Below are 21,512 nucleotides of genomic sequence, written 5' to 3'. Positions count from 1 at the left end.
TTTCAGATAACCAGGACACATGGGAGAGCCATATACTATGTCTAGTTCTTGTGTGAGAGCCTTAGTTTCTTTCTTCTGACTGTCATTCATTTAACTCATCTGATGGACTTCCTTCTGGTTTGCACATGAATTCTCCAGGGTTAAATGACAGACGATCAGTGGAGAATCAACAGTGAAAAGGTTGGTGGGGTCAGTGTATAAGGAACATCTTCAAGCAGGGCAAGGAGGGCTCTTCATGAATGCAGAAGCGCTTTAAAGCTAGAGAAGCAATTTGGGCAGATGTAAGTGTGAGATAAAGAGATGATGGGGACAGCCATGAGAAGAAGGTAAAGACAACATAAAGTGAGCTAAGTCTGCTCAGCTGGACAGGGTAAGGTGAAGAGCTGCAAAACTCAAAAACTGTCCTGCCAGCAGATTAACAAAGAAAAACCCAAGTGAGACAAAAAAATTATGACATTTCATTAGCATAAATAGACCTCCTTACAAAATAAGACTCTGTCTTAGGTTGGTTTCTCTGCTTGATTTTACTGTTTTTAATCATAAAACATAGGAGTCTGCAGCTTGGAAGCATTGATCCAAGCTATTCTGAACCTTCTGTCCACTTGCATGAGAGGAAGGCTCAAGATGCCCGTTTTTGGAAAGCAGTGCTGCCATTGCATGGGGCTTATTTTTCTTAAGTATGAGTTCTTGCAGAAACCTTGCAGTACTTCAGCTTTGGGATGCTGAGCACTACAGTTGTTCACTGGGGCAGGGCTTTTAGTCAGAATGATATGAATTGACTGTAGTTTCCAGAATAGCAAGTAAACTGAAAGGATAAAATCCATCTTCTCCTCCAAGTGTTTAAAAAAAAATAAAAGCAAAAATACTTCAGTCTGTTTCCTTCATATTAAAACTGAATCACGTATGAGTGTAGGGATTTGGGGGGTTTTTGTTTGTTTTATTGGGGGTTTGGGTTGGGTTTTTTTTGGTTGATTGTTGTGTTTATTGCTGTTTTGTTTTTAATGAAGTAGTTGCTGGTCAGATCTCTTGGATGAAACAGAATAAATAGCAAATCTTCCTGCCCACTGTGTCTCTCAAGGAAGGGGCCTATCCCATGTCCTACTCATTAGCCCAGCAACTTCTAGGGTTGAACAAAATTCCAACTTTCTGAGAGTGCCTAGAAGAGTGTTCTTTCCACTGCCCCTGACAGTTTGCTGTATGAATGCTTCTACTGTAAGGTGGCCTCTAGTTGGTCCCAACTATCTGCCAGTCTGTACTGGTGCTGCAGACTCCTTACTTGTTTGTTTTCACTGCCTCTGCTGGAGAAAGCTGTCCTTTCCAAGGACGTTAAGTGATTCCAGAGTACAACCCATCTTCTCCTTCTTCTGGAAGTTTGTATCTGTCTCATAGCAGGCAAAACACAATACTCAGACACTTCTTTGGTTCTCAGACATACTGTTCAAAAAGTCAACAGACACAGTCATCAAATAGCAAGTATAAAACTGAGAACTGAACAAACACACTGTGTCCACCACAGCAACCAGTATGTGAATTCATTCCCATGTTCCTAAACTCATATGTAATTAGTCATTAAGATTTATGCAGATATTTCTCTGAATTGGAGCCAAAGTCATCAGCTGCAGAAGTTGTTGGCATCCAAAAAAGCTGGAGCAAATAATGAGCTCAGTTACTTGTTACAACTGAAATTACTGATTCCATCCACTGCAGTGTAAAACAACTTAAATCGTCCTGAACAGAAAAACAGTTTGGGTGTGTAGAAAAAATTACTTTCTTTAAGCAACTGAGGTGAAATCTGTTCTGGATGTGTTTTTGGTCACTTTAAAACTACTTTTTTTTTTTCTTAGTGAGTCTACAGACTAAAGAACCAGTAAATACGTAAGCTGTATTGCGTATCCGTAAATCACTTAGAACACTTTTAAAACAAGAAAAGCAAAGTTGATCAGTAGATTTTAATTGTGGTAGTGTAGTACATAGCACTGCATCTTCCTCCATGGAAGGTGAGTGACGCATACAGCTTGCATGCATACACTGCCATAAGGGATTTGTCCATGTGAACTTTGACCTGAGCATATGAAAATTTCCTCCTTGATTTATGTGAATCTGGCATGCAGGAATTAGATGAGAGAAATCAGAGTTCCAAGAAAAATCTGATGGGTTTTTTGGAGCTCCAAATAAGATAGATTGGTTGAGAAGACTTATCTGTCTGCCCTGTTTTGAGGCAGAGATTAAAGAGAGCTGCTTTATGGTGTTTGAACAACCTGTGCCACTGGCCTGAAACCAAGAGCAGTAGAGAGGCCTGAGTGGGAGCGACAGAGACCTGAACAGGCAAACACTTGTAGGCTGGATGAATGGAGGAAGTGCCCTGTGCTGACTCTCCTTTCTCTGTTGCTTGACAGTTCAGTCACCTGGCCGTCTGGGGAAGCATGCTGCTCTGGCTCGTGTTCTTCGGTGTCTACTCAGCCATCTGGCCCACGTTTCCCATCGCGCCAGACATGCTGGGGCAGGTCAGTATGAAGCTCTGGCTGTGTGGGGAGCTGCCCAGCACAGCACCCTGAGCACTCACACAATGCTTGGAAGAGGATTGTGCTCTAATGAAAGTGCTTGTACTTCTTTTTAACCTTTTCTTAATCCCTGCATTCATTTAACTTAATCTCCTCATTAGAAGAGCTCTCTTTCTCCCCAAAAGTGACATCATACATGATTATGTGCACTGGGGATACTATATGACAATTATCAGTTCGTGTCAATAGCAGTGAGACTGACTCTTTCAGTCTTTGTGCCTTCCTGGTAAGATTTTGTGTGTTTAACTAAATACCATATTTATTTTGGGTGAGTTTTTTTATCACAGGTTCTTTCTTTACCATATATTTTGCTTTCATATTGTTCTGGTTTTCCTTCATTAATTTAAAGTAAATTGAATTTTCTTGAAAATTGGATGAGATGGTCAGAAGCAGAAGAGGAGCTGCTATGTTACCAATCCTTTTATATTACTAGAGGAATTCTAGATTTGTTCCTTCTGTGTCACCTGAGTTTCAGGTGGTGAAATTTTTCCGTCGGTGTTATTATTTCAACTCATGGTGAGAAAACCGAGTTGCAGGCCTGTCAAAATCACTCAAGAGCCTCGTGCATATTTAAAATAGGGGGCTACCATAAACAATTAAGGAGTTAATAAATGTATGATAAAATGTTACTCTGTAGAAGTGGAACTGCTTTCAAAATTAACAATAAAATGTATTTTGTAGTAAGTTTAGTCTGTAATGGAAAGATACTGTTTCTGATACAGAAAGAAGAAACACAAACTAATAATTTTAACAAATTAGCTAAATATGCTTAGATTGCCACCCTTGTGTACTAGAAAATAATGATAAAAAAGTCAAGTGATGGCAAGTCACTTAGAGATTTTTGAGGTTACTCCTGTGAGTTTGTATTCAACAAGAGCAGTCAGGCATGATTTTTTTGCTGGTTCTGGCTTAATACATATTTTATTATCATGTGCCAAAACACTGAGGATAATGGAGGCTATGGTAGATTTTCAACAGCTTTTTACAACAGAGACAGACAGCTGACCGGCTGGGATCAGCAAGTAATTGACTGACAGACAAAGCCGCTGTCCTCTGATAGTATTTCATGGTGATCTCTGTGTGTTTCACAGCAGATACAGTATCAGTAACTCTAATTCACGTTTTCATATATTGGGCAGAAATTTGACATCAGTAACATGCAGAGCCATGAATGATTTGTCTTCCACAGCAGACTTGTACTGCTGCCACTAACATGTCAGCCTTCTAAAATACAAACAATATGGTGAGCTGTTGCTTTATACAAGCAGGGTCAGAATATTGGCTTTAGCTTGGTGTTTCCTTACCCCCCCCTCCCCAAAATAACTCTTTTTTGTTATTGTAACTTAAACAAAATTCATACTGTGTTGGTCATCAACATTTGCTTTAACATATAAAACCACAGGTCTTGGAACAAAAGCTTAATGTTAATAAGGCTTTGTTTTTTCTTGTATGTTTTTAGAAAGTGTTTCTATTTAACCTCTGGTTTTATGCTCTAATTTTTTGACACTGACTTGAGAAGTGGTGCTAATATCTTGCCAAGATGAAAATAATGTAGTGTAATTATTTTAAATGAAGAACACATTTACTTTGACTGATAAAGTGTCTGCTCCAGTATTTGAGAAGCTGTGCCCCTGGGTCAGTAATTATCAATCAAAACCATTAAAAATAGGTCATCATTCTGCAAAGATGCTTTTTGAATTCAAGCTGTCAGAAATAAACTGTTGTATGGCTTTCAGTGTGTGTTGGGAGGATCAATATCAGTTTTCTTGTATCTATATCTACCAGCTTTATTGTATTTTTGAGAGAAGGAGCAGCGGTGGAAGAATGTCATTATTTTTTGTTTCTTTTATCCTTCTGTAAAATCAGAGGAAGGTCTCAAGGTAAAGGGAGCTTGTTTACCACTTGCATTAACTCCCACAAAGTCTCTTGAGTAATCAGTTGCTGTCACGAAACCAGCTCACGGTGAAATGAGCTAGGATTGTGCTAGGCTCTAGTCTGTAAAATTAGTTACGTTGCTGCTTCCCAGATTTAAGCAATTCCTTTATCCTTGCTATCTTCTTAATTTATAAGTAAACAAGGTATTTTAAAAACGTTGATTTTGTTTTAAATCTTGCCAAAAAAAGTGTGTTTATCTTCACATAAAATGAACTCCAGGATATCTTAGATCCTCGTAATACGCAAATCCAGTAGTACTCAGAGGGAGCTGATTTTAACTGTAATACTCATCTAGCATTTGGGCCAGCCAGGAGTTTGTGCCATCAGTAGGAGGCATAGGAGGTGCAAAACATTTTGTTCTCTCCATTCACCAAATATCAGAATGGAACTTAAGCAGACTTTTAAATATACGAAAAGATGCTTTTTCCGTAGTTATGACTTAGCACCACAGATTGAAAATTTTAAGAAGTGTTTTTAAGAAGTGCTACCTATTTTGATACTCATTAATTATAAGAGGTGGTACAGAAATGTACTGCTCTAATGATGTGAGTGCCTTTTTAATGATAGTTTTCATGAACTTTTGGGGCTTGTAGCTCATAACCCAGTGGTATTTTGTTGACTAGCATATTAACTGTAGTTCTGCCCTCTTGTAATCTTGGGTATTCTGTTTGTTTGCCTGGGAGTGGGGATTTGGTGTCCTGAAGGGAACAGTGAATGCTAACACTTGTCCTTGTTTCTTGCATGTCATACACATGGTGTGTAATATATGCTGCTCATACTCTGTTGTATGGATTTCTTCATAGGAATTGAAGCATACTTTTGGTTTATGGGAATAACATCGTACTCTATGGGATCAAAGTCTGTGTGTAGGTATTTCCACCCACACACATACCTAAACACCTGTACCTGAAAGTGTGTACAGGAAGGAGGATGTTATGACAGTGATCATGCTTTGAGTCTTGATCTAGACGTTACTTGAGATGAAGAAAAACAGATTTCTTCATTCCCTGCCTTGAGCTGAAATTTTTAGTGTTTTAAAAGGGAGAGGGGTTGGCAGGGAAGGGATGTTGCTGTCACCCCTCTGAAGCATCTGCTGTTGTTGATGATTAAAGGACTACTTCTTAGATGTGGTGTTTTTTTTTTTTTACCATTTCTTTACCTTAATATAAGTGTTGTGTTTTGTGTCTGCCTCATTAGTTGTTGTTACCATAAAGGAAATGTCTTTAGGAAGATGAGTATCACTCTCATTCCCCCTCTGCCTGGAGGAAAGGGGGTAGAACAGTGGGGGTTTTAATCTGGTTTTGGAAGGGTTGTTGTTGTGGTTATTCTATAGTACAGGTTAATGTTCCTAATTTTTTTGATGTTTGCTGTATGTGATCATATCAGAACTGCGGTTTAAGAATCTTTTTGAGTTTGAAACCCATTATCTTGATATCAGGACATCAGGAAGCCCATTTCATCAAAACATCGTGTCTGGAAACAGCTCTATGTAAAAGCCACTTTCATAGCTGTAATGGCAAGTGTGCTTCTATTTCCCAGTGCTCTTCACATCCTAGATGGAAGGTATTTCTTGATTTTACAGCTGAACTGTCAAATTCTTGCTAGGTTATTTGTCTGCTTATAAAGACTTTTAAGGAAGCTATGCATGAGTTTTACCTGGATTAAAGGTGATTTTTAGAAGATCCCAGTAATGTAAGATCGCATGTAATGGGACAGTAGCAGGACTTGCTTGTATTAATGGTTTCTTAAGAAAACATTTATTCCACCTTTAGCAAAACTTAGCATTCCTCTGTGTGTATGGCATTAGCAAGACAAGTTTACCTTGACTAGTGCACTGTTGTTGTTGGCTTTGAAGAGACGGAGGTGATGTAGATGTGATGGACTCTGGTTGCATAGTTGATTTTGTAGTTGACCTTCAGTCTGAAACTCTCTAAAATCTTTCTGGTTGAGTTCTTAGTGAAGCATGTGTCAACTTCTTGCGGGTTACTAGACTTGGAAACAACACAACCAAAAAAATCCTGAAGGCGAGATAATCATTATTTCAGTGTAATAAACAGCTTTCACATTACTACTCTTTCAAATCCACACTGCAAAACTGACAACTTAATGTACATTTTCATATTTTCCAGAACACTTTTGTCTTTCTCTCTACATTTGAATCTTTTTCCAGAGGTCTCAGTTGTTGTTCTCTCTGGCTTCTCTTATTTCTGCAGTTTGAAAAATTGGCTAGTTAGAAAATTGGCTGTTCTGATTGTGGTTTGTTTGTCTGCAATTGGTTGCACATTACATTGTGGTGTCAGTGTTTTGGTTGGTGAAAACGCTTCATCCAGCTGCTACGCACAAATCAGACTTGGCCTGCAGATTGAGGTCCTTAATGCCTGCTGATCGTGTTTGTTTTTATTATTATGCACAGAGGTCTCCATGGCACTTGATGTGGTTTTGGAACTTTTTCTGCAGTTTTGGACTAGGCTCTGAGCAGACAAATTAGACTAACGAAGCATGCATATATTTTTAAGCATCTGTTGAAGGAGTGGGTTTGTTGTTTTTATGAGCCACACATGGCTTTCAGAAATTAATCTCTCACTTCTGGATCTCTGGCATGGTCTTCTACTATGTCGTACACCACAAAGATGAAAAAATTGAGATAAATGAATATTTTAATAAACCCTGAATGTGAAACTAATAGATTAAGCATGCTTATTTTCTGGAGGTAAATCCCCCCAAGCACGCCCTTTACCTATTTGGCAGCTCTGCAGCAAATCTCTCCTAAATATTTCTAAAAGATGTCCAGACTTAATTTTTCCTTAGGAAATATTTTATGAAGGCTTTAAAGCAGGACTGTATAGGTAGCTAAGTCTAGCACTGTGCTGGCATTTCCTATCTAGAAGCCATGCGAAAATAGGATTAAGCCATGATGGTAAACGCTCATTTTGTTTTGGGAACTGGCAGTGCAGAGCAAGGCGGTCAGCTGGCCTTTAAACTTCTCTGAAGTCTTCATGTGCTTACCTCAAGACTTCAGTTTTGATTCCTGCGCTGCAGAAGAGCTGCAGCTAGCAGGTGAATTTGTTAGATGGGGGAGCAATAGGAAAGGGAGTCGATGTGAATGGTTGCCTGAGGGTTGTACAGATGGTGCATAAGAGGTCAGCAGTTTTTCCTTCAGTGTAGCAGTATAATCTGGATGCCAGCCACACTGTCTGGCCAGTGTCTGTTTGGAGATCAGGTAACCTTAACAAGTTTAAATGCTACTCAGTAGCTTAAATAGAAATACAGAACATTTACACTTCTGTGTAATTGGCTGATTATCCAGATTTACTGGCTGTAGACTGGGGTGTAGTGGTGTCCGGGAACAAGCTCCTTCACTCAGGATAGAATTATCATTCTGTGGTAATGGATTGTGCTTCAAAAGTTGCATCTTTTTTCAATTTGGAGTCTAGTGTTGCTTCATGTCCTTCAAAATTTCCCCAAATTGCTTTTTTTCATATGTTAAAAAGTAGCAAAGCCTTGTTGCAAGCTCGTGGAAAGATGTTTGGAAGATATCCTATTCTTTATTTTCTTAATTAGAAACAGCTGGCTTTTAAATAGAGAAGAGCAGCTACTGTATTATACCAGAGGCAGTGTGTACTAATACTCATGCCTACAAAAAAAGTCTGTGTTTTGAGCCCCGTTGACAAGCAAGAACAAACTAAGAATGTATGATTTGCCGTACTGGATCAGAGTATTCCTGATGTAGGCTGTGTTCTGCATTAGAAACTTAAGGAGAAAAAACAAACAACTCTGCAGTGTGGATTTGTAACGTATGGCAAGGGTTTGTCTGCATCTCAGTAAGAAAAAAACTCTTTTTTTCCTGTTGGATAGCATAACTGGAGAGCAGCCAAACCATTTTTATGCCTTTTATGAAGCACTCAGCCTCTGTGGGATCTTTTGCAGATGAACTTTGTAGGCTAGCAGTGTGCTACATGGTGGGGTGGGTAGGGTGGGCTGGAGGGCAATGCAAGAGGCTTCGTAGCCAGGAGATCTGGAGCTGCCTCTGCACACATTCACTGTGGAGCGCTGCTGTGTGAACTTCCCACTTGATGTGTGGGAACCGGCCGCGTTTCCAGGCGGCGTGAAAGAATCAAGCAATATCCTGTTCCTATGTGGAGGTTACTGCCTAAATGGTCTGGCATGATGAGGAGAGGCAGAAGAGAGAAGACTTAAAAGTAGATCAATATACTGCTATTCCTATAATCCGTAGGACAGAAATAGAGGAAGATGGTAATTGTGTATGGAAGATGGTTTTTAAAAGAGTGTTTAAACTCATAGCAGTGAAGTGGTTGCTCCTTTTGAAAATAAGAGGAGTGGCAGATGGGATCTATTTCAGAGGGCAGGAGGTGACTGTCTTTGAGTTGGAATTAGCGGGTTTATGGCTTTCTTTGGTCACACTTAAGTCACTTTGTTTTCTGATGGATGCAGGGAAGCCCAGATAGCAGATACTTGGGGGTTGGTTGCGGTGTTGTTTTTACCTTCGTTCCTTGGGGACAGCAGGGTCATGTTATGTTTTCGTTTGAATTTACATATTATAAAGGGGTTTTTTTTCTGGAAGATCTTTTGTTTATTTTGCTGAATTTGTGCTCCATGCCACTGTTTCTTTCCATTTCTGTAAGAGACAAGCATAACTATTTCACATGGGAAAATATTTCCAGATCAATTTGAAACATACCTTTATTCCCTTTCCTCCCTGCAGTATACATTTCATGAGATCATTTTTTCCCCCAATTGTATAATGTCAAAATTTGATCCAAAAAGCCCTGAGGAGTGGAAATGATCTCTCTTATGTTGTTCTAAGGCAAACGTTGGTACACAGGCTTCAGGAGTAGTGAGACTGGGAGGATTACAGCCCTTCCCAGTACCCTGCCCACTGCTGTGGGTCAGCTGGTACAGTCTGTCCCCTACGGCTTTCCTGTTAACTCGAGAGTTGACAGCAGCGATGGTATCTTGTGCTGCCTCTCTGTTGGCAGGTATGGTAGGCAAAAAGCAATTGTAATCTGAATGCAGTAACTTTTGAGAGAGCCTTTGGGCTTTTGAATCTGTGAAGGAAATCACTGCACCTATTTGGCTTGTAGAGTGTAGTTTCTCAGTTTGGGTATTTGTAGCACTTGATGGTGTATCTATACCAGTAACCTTGTTGGAAGTTATAGGAAGGAGACTCTGAAAAAAGTCACGGTGTTATACAAGTGGTACTAAGCAGGTACACCTTTCCAGGGAGCTCCATTTTCTTTAGATTAGTTACATATTTCAATAGAATTGATAGGAGTAAAGGACAGAATAATACAGATGTTGTCCATAGCATAATGCCTCAAGTGTGGAGGGGCCACTCATGATTAGATGTGGCCCTGTTGGTCTCTGTAGCATAAAACCCAAGCATAAAACTTCTCAATAGCTCGATGTTTGTTGTTAAGCAGGTTTCTTCCACAACCAAGAGCTGCAACCTCTTGCTAAACATGTTGCAGAGCTCCATCTTGCAGCTCTGGGCACACGTCCCTTTTCCAGTATATGACCAAAGGCAGTTTCATGCTTACTATAAGTCAGCAAGCCAGTGCAGAGAAAACTTGGACAGTAGCGTTGTCACACACAAAAGACAAGCAAGAATAAACATCCTTCCTCTGTAGCATGGAGCGCTTTATGGAGAATGCTGGGGGAGGAGAAGGAAGGATTCAGTACAGTGGCTGAACATTTATAATAGAATTGACCCAAAATGGGTCAATTTTTGTTTTGAATAAAATATTCCAAATTCGTGGTGTTGAACATCATTTTATGTTTCTCTGAATGTACAGCTTACAACTTCTTACCCTGTTCAGTGTCTGGGAGATGCTCATTCCTTTCAAAGAAATGAACCAGAACAACATTTTATGCAAACTTGTTTTCTCCATCTCGTTCTCTCAAGTGATTGTTTAGGTTGAAACTATGTGTTTCTCATTTTCAGAAGGGTTCGGGTAAGGGAGAGGATGAACACCTACCATCCATCAGTTCTACCTGTAATGTTCTGTGAGCTGCACCAAGACTGAGCAAAGGAGATGCTGAGGGAGTGGGATTCTTAGAGGGCAAAAGAGGGCAAGAAATAGGAAAGGTGGAATGAAGAAACACTGGTTTTGAAAGTTTCCACACCATACTCCGTGCATTGCTTGCCATTTGTGCAAAATGTGAGCGACTAACTCCAAGATAAGATAATATGGTTAGCAGAGTGTCATCTTAGACGTTACAAAAATGGCCATCACCTTTGCAAGGACTTCTTTTGTGCAGTGTTTTGGAGTAGGCATCTAAGTAAACATCTGAAGGGTTTTCTTTTGGTATTTATTAGTCCTCTGGTTCCTTTATCTATCCATGTAAGCTGTTGCTTGCATCATGCTATCCAGCAGTGTGTATACATTCAGTAGAACTGCCAGTGGTAGCATTTCATTTTTATATGTGGGATAAATATGCTTGTTATGGGGTTCTGGAGAGAATTTCTAAGAAAGGTGTACCAAAAGGGATGTTTTTAGACTGTTTCTATTTCAGAGAAATATGAAAAGTACCCACTTCAAGCTTTGCTTCAGCAGAAGCTGCATTAAAGGAAAACCTTTCTGAATTCAAGTGACATTTCCCCACTCTATAACACTATCAAATAAATTCCTTTGATTTCTGTTTCAAAGTTGGCTTTCATTGTGCTTTTATAAATTTGGATACCAATATAAAACAATTTTTAAAAAATGGAGGAGGGAGAAGTAAGTATATGGAGTAACAAGATGGTTATCTGGTGGGGAGCAGAACAACTAGAAAACTAGAAACTATCAGCCAGTTTTTCTTACGTGCCTGTAAAAAGTGCTGCTGTCATTTAGGGTTAGGGAAAATTTCATTAAGCTGATGGGTCTCAGCATTAATGTTCATTCATAATGTGTGTGAAGAACGGTTGAACCCTTGAATCACTGGCATCCTCACACAGACCAAAAGGCATATGAAGGGAAGCCACAACATCTGAAATGCTTTCCGAGGACTCAGTTAACATTTCTTGACAAATGTATTTGATATCAGCTGTGTGTAAGGGAGAAAATATTACTGAGGAGTATGGAATTATATCAATAAGTTAGAAATAACCAGAGAGGTGACTGAGAGGGAACTTTCAAGTAAAATTACTGACTGAGTTTAGGGTTGGAACTGTGAAGAGTAGGTGTGGTCTGATCTCTTGATGTTAGAAGTCAGAAGTTTATCATGTTTAAGTGTTTATCATGCTTTTTCTGTGCAAGCAAGCAGAATTGTTTAAAGCCATATATAGTCTGCATCAGCCTCTAGTGAAAGTGGCCTGCAATGACTCAAATTTATCCAAGTGCTGGCTGTCATGGGCAAGACAAAGTAAATAACAGCCTCTAGTGGATCTAAATACTGTGGTTTATTTCAGGACCAGAGAGATTAGTGCTCCTACTCTGTTCAATTATTCTCATTCGCATTCTCCTAGTACAGTGTTATGTTTCCTAGGTCAACTTGTCATCCCTGCAGAGAGGTCACTGTTGGCCTGGAAAGCAGGGCAGAGATTTGGGTTGGTTCCTGCTGAACCACTGCTGTCATTGTTGACCACCTGCAAGTGTTACTGGTGAAGGTCCCTGGCCATACCCTAGCATTCATGTTTATGCATGTCCCTGTTCTCTGGGATCTTCTGCCACTTCCAAGATTTTTCCTGCAGCCAGCATCTTCACCTTCTTTCCAGATTTTCTCCCTCATTTTTTTCTTAAGACAGCCACTTCTTTCTCATGGACCTTTCTTTGTGGCATGGAACTCCAAATACCTGATTTTCCTCATATAAAAAGTCTATATGCAGGAGCACAGAACATGATCAGTCTTGTAATTCGGAGTAGTTCATATATCTTTTCTAGTTAGAGAATTCAGGACATGCCACTTCCATTTAGTCCAAATATTACCAAATTTACAACTAGCCTGCGCCAGCTGCAGATAGAGCAAGTTCCTGCTTGGTTGTTCAAAATTTCAGTTTTGAGTGTTGAAAGGTGTACGCACACCCTCCCCCAGTTGTTTACTGCCTTGAAGCTTTAATAGAATCAGAGAGTCATAAAACCATTAAGGTTGGGAAAAACCTCTAAGATGATAGAGTCCAACCATTAGCCCAGCACTGCCAAGTCCACCACTAAACTATATTCCCAGGTGCCACATCTGTATGTCTTTTAAGTACTTCCAGGGATGGTGACTCTACCACTTCACTGGGCAGCCTGTTCCAATGCCTGACCACCCTAACAGTGAAAAAATTTGCCCAAATATCTGATCTAAACCTCCCCTGGCACAACTTGATGCCATTTCCTCTTGTCCTTACTGCTTGTTACCAGAGGCAAGAGACCAACCCCCACCTCACTACAACCTCCTTTCAGGTAGCTGTAGAGATCCCTACTGTAGAGGTCCCTGCTGAACCTCCTTCTGTTCAGGCTAAACAACCCCAACTCTCTCAGTCGCTCTTCATAAGACTCATGCTGCAGACCCTTCCCTGTCTCCATTGCCCTTCTCTGAACTTATTCCAACACCTCAATGTCTTTCCTGTAGTGCAGGGCCCAAAACTGAACACAGGATTTGAGGTGTGGCCTCATCTGTGCTAAGTGCAGTGGGACAATCACTGCCCTGGTCCTGCTGGCCACATTGTTGCTGATACAGACCACGATGCCATTGACCTTCTTGGTTACCTGTGCCCTCGGCTGGTTCCTTGATATCATCTGCAACCTGGCAGAGGGTGCACTCAGTCCTCTCATCCAGGTCATTGATAGATTAAACAGGGCTAACCCCAGTACTGAACCCTGGGGAACACCACTGATGACCATCCACCACCTGGATTTACACTCCATTCACCACCACCCTCTGGGCCCAACCATCCAGTCAAATTTTTACCCAGTGAACAGTGCACCCATCTAAGCCATGAGCAGACAGTTTCTCCAGGAGAATTCTGTGGGAAATGGTATCAAAGGCTTTACTGAAGTCCCGACAGACAAGATCCACAGCCTTTCCTTCATCCACTAAGCAGGTCACCTAGACTGTTTCCTCTTCTCTGTGTTACATTTCTAGCAGACATCTGTTAAGTTGAAGTCCCCCACAAGAACAAGGGCTGACGATCATGAGACTTCTCCCAGCTGCTTATGAAATATTTTGTCTGTCTCTTTATCCTGTTTGGGTGCTCTACAGCAGACTCCTGTCAGGATATTTGCTGTGTTGACCTTTCTCCTGAATCTTACCCATAAACCCTCAACCCTGTCATCATCATCATCAAGCTCTAGACATTCGTAATGCTCCCTAACGTAAAAGGCTACTCCACCACCTCTCCTTCCTTGTCCATCTCATCTGAAGAGTTTATAGCGATCTGTTACAGCACTCCAAGTTATATGAGTCATCCCACCATGCTTGCATGTTTCCAGTTTTCCTGCTATGCAATGTTTTCCAGCTTGTCCTCTTTGTTATAGATATATAACATGGTGTACATATATATATACCATGCTGTGGGTATTGGTGTTAATGTAATTCCATTGGGCTAATGAGCCTGACAGTTTTTTGTGGGGAAAAACACTAATTCCTGTGTGACCATTCTCAGAAGCTTCTGTGGTTTCTAACACATTAATATACTCTTACATTTTTGCTGCTGCATGAATCTCCATCCCTTTCCTCCACTGAGATGTCAGACCAAAGAAACTAACTTAAACATTGGTGTGCCACCCCCAGACTTATATTTAGCAAGGCTGGTTTTATCCCTTTCCCCCTTCAAATCTAGTTTCAAGCTCTTTCAGTGAGATCTGCCACTTGTGAGAAGGTCCTTTTCCCTCTGTGAGACAGGTGGACCCTATCTGTTGCCAGCTATGTTCTTGCATGTTGGTAGTGAAGTGCTAATCTAGCAAATGTATATATCATTGAAGGTTTTATTCCTTTTCTCTAAAACTCTTCCAATAGAAGTATATGCCTTTTGTTCTAAGCCTTTCAAGCCTTGTATAATATACACAGTATGTGAGAGATACACACTGTACAGGGTGATAATAGAGGGGAGAACAGACTTTGTTAGTCACATAGATGTGAATATTTGGACAAACGCTTTTGTGCTCTGTCTCTGCCGTAACACATGGGAAGCACTGCATTGGTCTGCATTAGCAGCATAACAGAAGCTTCCTGTGTGTGATGCCCCTACAGGGGCTTGTTTATGGTGGCAACCCTTATGCTATGGGTGCAGAACTTTGGATTTCTGAGGGTGGAAATGGGCTGGAGACACCTGTAGAAATAACTTACTAAAAATAGTGTGTGAAATTAATGACTGTAGATTGTAACATCAGCTGCTCTCGTCTGTTACATCAGAGCTCTTTTCAAGGCTGGGTCTTTAAGAGTGATTAAATGTTGAAGTTTATTGCTAAACTGACAACTTGGATTGACAAAGCAAGTAAGTTCAGTTTAACCTTCTGGATCTTCATTAAGGGGACCTTGGGCTTTCCATCAAGTAATAGGCTGTAAGCAGGCATGTACAAAGTATATCAACTTGGATGTGGCTGCAGTTTTTTACACCAGAATCACTTCAGATACTGCTCTAAGACAGACTACAAGAGGGGTTGTGTGAGAGAAAGAAATGTCAAGAGGGGCAAAGAGAAACAAGAGCTGTGGAGGACATTGCCTGAGTTATATTATGCTCATTAATTCAATTTGAGGCAGGAATGTGTGTAAATAAACCCTGGCAGCTGCAGCAGCTCTCATTTCTGCAGGGCTTTGGCAGGAATGCAGGGGCCAATGGATATGAAATCCTGGCTCTCTTTTGAGAAATTGCAGGCAGACAGCTCAACAGCCAGGAGAAAGAACAATCTAAGATTTACTGAGAAGACGTAATCACTTTAAGCAGACTTGAAGAGTGTGGAGTTTCAGACATGCAGATTTGGAGGTAAAATTAGTGCAGACAAAACTAAGTCATTGGAAAACCATGGGGCTTACCTAATTCTCCTGGGTTAATGGCATTATTCATGTTCCAAATATCCAACCTTAAAATATGGAGCATGAGAACTGTAGCTGTACCATTCAGTGTCTTCAGAGTAATCTGAGTCTGGGTTTTCAAAAGCAATTGTCTGTAGGTAGTGTAGCTGTTTGTGTTATATACTAAAAGTCAGATATACTGACCACAACTAAGTAAACTGGCTTATGTCCCAAGGAGTTTTGTCTTTGGTCTTCTTCCTCATACTGGATTCCCACAAGTGCCTGGAAGAGCATTCCCATCACTTCACGTGGTCCTATAATGTACGCCCCCAACAAAATATTCAGTGGACAAATATCTCAATGGGTTCTGCAGAGCCGAGGATGGGAGAGGGACAGTTCTGCAACATTTTACAGGTGATGATGGATTCTCAGAGCAGTAGATATTTCAGCTGTATTTTTTTAAATAGTAACAGTTGCTACTTGTCTGAAACTGATTTGAATATGAGCTTGATATGTGAAATGTTACATTTTAAAAATTTAGAAAACCCCAAACAGAAAAGCTCAAACAATGTGAAGAGTCCCTGACCAAAGGAGAATGCTTGGTTTTGCTGGCTTTAATCTAGAATTTTAAATAATAATGTCACCTAAAACTAAAGCAGTTTGAATTTTAAAAGCACCCAGATAAACGTTTTAATACCAGTATTAGAGGTAACTATTAATTGATTATATTCCTACCAAATGCTCAAAATGTGGTAGTTACTTTACTGGATCTATGAAAAAGCAAGACTTTTTCTTCAAATGAAAACCAGCTTCGGGATAGGTCTCATTTATATCTTGGTTCCATTGTCTTCAAATATTTGCATATCTAAAAATTTGTTAGAAGTGTGCTGGTGAGGGAGTCTGTGTGAAAATGAGGTCTAAGTGAGGTCAGAATTATAAAGCAAAAGTTGCAATTGGAAGAACTTGACCTTAGCAATAATAATGCTACTTAGTACCTGAATGTTCATTGGGTTTTGGACTATTTCTATGCGCGTTAGATAAATCAGTACAAACAAAGGTGGAGCCCCTGGGGGTCTAGTGGTAAAGGCGCGGCGCTATCACCGATTCCCGGTCAGGGTCACTCCCGGGCAGGTGGGGCTCGTTAGCCCTTAAAGGCAACCCACCTACGTCCTAAGGACCTCGCTGCCACCGTCCAAGCTCGCTTGGCCCCGGCAGATGAACCTTAGGATTAAAGGGTGGGCTCAGTTCCGCGCACACTGTGTCTCGCCTAAAAAATCCAATGCGCAGGCTGGAAGGTGGAAAGACCTTCCCCGGATCTTCGCTCGCGAAGACTGGCCATTATATTACAAACAAAGGTGCTGATGTATTTAATTGTAATCTTTTTTTTCATTTAACAAAGTTTGTTAATTACACTTTCAAACTTCAGATTATACTTCCTAAATAGTACTGTGGAATATATATATATATACTCTGACTTTACCACTGTTCTTTTCTGTAGTACAGGCACCTATGTATAGCAAATGATAAACCAGGAAGCATCCAGGGAGTTTCACAAACAAGCAGATTAAGTGTTTGGATTCTGAACTGGCAGCTAGTTTGTTAAATAGCTATGTCTTTGTAGCGAAGCAGAGCTACATTAAATACGTTGGCTAACACGTTGTAAGTTTTTCTTACTGCTCTTTGAGAGAATCCATGAACAGACTGAAGATTTTGTGCCTTTAATTTGGAGTAGTGATGGATGTTTGGAAACACAGGTCATAAAAACAGGGAACTGGGAAACGGCAGCCCAACAGTCAAACAGGGATAGATCCTGTCACGCCTAATACTGGCATTAATTTTGTTGAAAGTGGCATAAAAACAACAGCATACAGAAGTTCAGTGGTCCTCTAGGCAGTTGAATTATAAGCTTGTCATTTATCTGTTTCTTTTACTGTGGAAAGTATATGTCTGAGATGTGGTGGTCAAAACTCAGGGCAAACTGCTAAAGTAATTTGGTACATTATTTTATGCTCCCCTCTTTTTTAAACTATTGTTTACATCCAGTGTTGTTATTGCCCCTCTCAGTCCAGCTCACCCTTGACACTGCTAGCTTCAAACATCATCTAATGTGTGATTTAGCAATAGAAGAGCAGGAAGATCTGTTCACACCTGCTGTCTTTCAATAGCTGCCTCTGGGTCAGTAGCCTCTGGCTGGCTTTGCCATTCTTGGGAAACTTGAATTTTAATCATTTGCTCCTGTCAAGAGCAGCATAAGGAACACTCTTTCATCAGTCTCAGTACAGTGAGTCTGAACACACATGTGCAAGTCCCCTGGAAGTCTCTGCTTGCTGCTAGTTTTGGCTGGAATAAAATCAATTGCGATTTGTATTCTGCCTCTTGTGGGCTTCCCTGTTGATATACGGAAAGGCATCCAGTGTTTAAAATCTGCACACAACACAGCCTCTCTGGCATGGTTGCTTTCTTCCTGCTTCTCTACCCATTGCTGCCCAGCACCCTGGTGTATATCCCCCCTTAGGTACTCCAGGGTGCAGCCACAGTCATTTCAGTTCACAGTGGTTGTTACCCACACCTCGCGTTTTTTTGTATGTTTGGATGCATACAGTGCTTCAGAACTTAATTTCTTCTAATGTACCTGCACCGCTTTGTAGGTCAGATTTTCTCTTTGTTTCTCTTACATCCTAGACTTACACTCTTTTCTCACTTGCTACTCAGAGACATATGAGGAGCAGCTTTTGCAGTGTCAGGTTTGACTCCTCTTCTCCTTGGCTGGCTCCTTGCAGGGCCCCTGAGCTGTGCAGGACTGGCAACCACAGTCCTGCTTCCTGCTCACTCCCTGGGCCCCTTGCACCTGTTCTGTTAACCACCTCAAGGAACGTCCCATCCAGTGAAAGCTGCTCCTTTGCCCCAGACTGTGCAGTGCATATTCCAGCAGGGCTTCTGAAGAGCAGAAAGGATGTAAGGGAAAAATTTTGTGAGCCGTCCAGCAGTCACAGCATGGGATTGAAGGGCATTTTCCAAAGCGCCCTCGATTAATTAGCGTTGCTGTGGCTAAAGACATACAGGAGCCCAGGTACAGCTTTGAGTGCTAACACTGCAGGGAAGGCCCTGAAGAGTCATTTCAGTGAGTTCTTTGCTTTCTATTTGATTCCTTCCTTTTTCTTCCAGTGGGACTTAAGTAGGACAGGAATCACAGCCTGGCTGAAACAGAATTTATCACAGTAGAATACATTACGGAGTTAGAACTCTTTTTCTGTGCTTAGCTACTGCTGGCCATTTGTGTAATCTGTTAAACAGTTTGGAAAGTTTTAAACTTTGTGCCAGAACTCAGCTATGAAGCATAAAACACAGCTACTGCTGTCTTAAGCTGAAAAATCAATTTGATAGTCTCAAATGTGGCTGCATTGCTATGCTTCAGTCATCAGAGCGACATGCAGAGCCCTTCTTTGCCACAGCTGCACTCTGCAGTTAGGATTTAGCTTCCAAAGCCCAGTGAGCCTCCTGGTCTACCTGTTTTGGGGATTTTTATTTATTAAATCAGGCATCCAAAGAGGTTTTCTCTGTGCATTTTTTCCAAATGTGGAACTTCCTCCTTTTAACCTATACTGGCCAGCATCTCAAATTAAGTGGGTTTTTTTAGCCTTGAGCCAGTGATGGGTTTGAAATCTGTCTTAAGGTCATAAAGCAAGAAACTGAATTGGATAGCAGTGGAAAAGGAAGAGATTCACTGATGTCTTATCTTGTGCATGGGCCAGTATGCTTTCTACCACATAATGTTGTCATGTCATTTTAAATCACTTGATAGGGATGTATTTAATCAAACTAATTTCATTAAGAATAGTTTTCATATCTACTAGGGAAAGTGGAGGCTTTTGTTGTTGGAGCCCAAGGCTACAGGGCTGAGAGGATGGGAATGTTAGTATGTTAAAGTAATTATTGCTGTGATTTTATAGACTAGTAGGTTGTGACCTTTCTCTGCCTCTCACTGGAAAGCTGGGGATTTCCCCCTCTGTGGTAATTGAAATTTCCTATTGTTGAATTCTTACAGGGAAAAGATCCTGAGTAGTTGTTGGCTTCCCCATAGAATCAATCTTCTTGTGGGCCTGAGCAGTGTCCCTGTAAGGCTTGGGTGGATTTTAATGTGACTTTAATTCCACCGTCATTGTGCAATTTACAATATGACTGCTACTATGATGGCATATTTGCATTCAAACAATAGCTTGCAGTGCTGAGTAATTTTTTTCATTACTTGGTTGTACGTATTATGTTTGATAGTGGTACTTACTGTACTGTGTGCAAGATGATATATTCCTTGAAATCTTTTGGGAAAGGGGTGTGAGAGTGTGGAATATGGTAACCATTCATACACACCAAATATGCCAAACTGAATACTAGAATATAGGATAATTGTAGAAATGTGGCAATTTTCAAGCCTGTCTAAATTAGCTTTCTAGCCCACTGAATCATCCCCTGAAGTCAAAAAAATGATGCAGTACAGAGCCACCATCTAAATTATTAAAATGTGTTCCTTGGAGAGGAGATATGTTCAGATATAAATCTAACTCAATAAAGATTTATTGGATTTTTTGATAGTATGAACTGAGTAAATAGACAAGAACAGAGGGGGAGGAGGGGGGAGGGGTGGAATTACCAATGATGAGGTGGTGAAAAAGAAGCCCTTGTAATTAATACCATTTCTATGTAAGTAATATACATGGAACATTTTAATGACAGTATTGAAATACTGTACTTCAGCTGTACAACACTCTTCCTGTAGAGGAACTTCACTAGTAGTAGTTCAAGGTAATTTTTTTTTCCCCTTGGCTGTGCCTTTTCCCAACCTTGAACTACTGCTTCACTTCCTTATTTTCCCATCCATCTCTTGTCTACCTATTTGTCAATGTTGATTTCTATGTATTCCCTTCACCGTATTCAAGATCTTTAAGGGAAGGAGAAATCAACATCTGATATAGCTGCTCTGTCTTCTTTTCTACTATCAGCAGCATTGTCCTCTTTTGCTTTCTGCAACAGTCCTGCCCTAAACACATTTCTTGCTGTGTCCCAAGTTCTTTTGCAGCCTTTGATTTCCTTTTATTCAATATTACTGTTTTCAGCTGACATGTATCAAACCACACTGTTTTTTCTACCTGTCTTGCATATTTCCTTTTGTCCTTTTTTTTTACTTGTTCTGTCTTTATTTACTGTAATGTCGCTGACCCTTTGTGCAGCTTCCCCTTCTCTTCAACCAGAATGTCTTCAGTCCTTTTCTATTATCTGCTTATCACAGACTGGTACCTTCTTGACTAATTTCTCAAGCCACTGGCTTTTATTTGTCTCTTTTTTTGACAATTCTGATATTGTCTTCTTTGTAGAAGCCACCACTCATCCCAAGCTATCATGTTGGAGTCTTGCCACCTTAGTTCATGTGGAATAGAAATCTGATTATAAACAACAAGTTGTAGTTATCTTTTAATTATACATGACACTGCTGAGAGAAAGTGAAATAGGTCTTGAGAGTGTCCCAGCAGAATAGTGACAGAGTAAGGGGCAGAGCAGAAGTTTCCAAACAACTATTGACTTGGAGTCTTTTTAAGCAGTAGTGGTGTTTTGCTCTCTGTGGGAAGCATATGACAGATACTACTGCAATAGAGGGTACTAGCTGTAGTAGTAGTAGTCCAGTGTCACAGGTACTGTGCAACATAATGCTAATGTCTTCCAGTTACACAGTTTGATTCAGGAAAAGCAGTGCAGTGGATTTTAAAATACTATTTCTCTGTACTTAATTTCATTAAATACATGCTAGACAGTTCATTCAAATGCATGGTTGACAAGGACTTGTAAGTAGTGTTCAAAATAGGTGTGCAGATGTGACATCTTACTAATAGTCTTCACCCGTATTTTGGCATAAAGATGTGTGTGTCAAACTTTGTCGAGCAGAGAAGTACATCAAAAGGGTTAAGAATCCATAAAAGAGATTAAGGATCAAATGGCTCCACAGAGGAAGAGGGAGCTCAAGACTGAATAATGCTGTGAGCTTTCTTGGAACAGAGCACTGCCAGCTGCTGTTATAATCCCATCACT

The 21,512-nt window shown here is 40.5% G+C and overlaps 1 protein-coding gene across 3 annotated transcripts in view; it reads left to right on the top strand.

The window, feature by feature from the left end:
* The window catches only part of ATP8A2 (ATPase phospholipid transporting 8A2), a 318,028-nt gene that overhangs the window by 212,012 nt on the left and 84,504 nt on the right, over positions 1 to 21,512 (top strand). For all 3 annotated transcript variants that reach the window (XM_050334134.1, XM_050334135.1, XM_050334136.1), the window contains one exon: positions 2,397 to 2,504. In XM_050334134.1, coding sequence (XP_050190091.1) covers positions 2,397 to 2,504 — 108 coding nt within the window. The remainder of the gene's footprint in view (positions 1 to 2,396; positions 2,505 to 21,512) is intronic.

Source organism: Myiozetetes cayanensis, unplaced genomic scaffold (genome assembly GCF_022539395.1).
Source record: "Myiozetetes cayanensis isolate MyiCay16 unplaced genomic scaffold, myiCay2020 scf5-8, whole genome shotgun sequence".
NCBI classification, from domain to species: Eukaryota; Metazoa; Chordata; class Aves; order Passeriformes; family Tyrannidae; genus Myiozetetes; species Myiozetetes cayanensis.
Note: the sequence above shows the minus strand (reverse complement) of the source record. Positions and strands in the feature narration are given on the sequence as shown.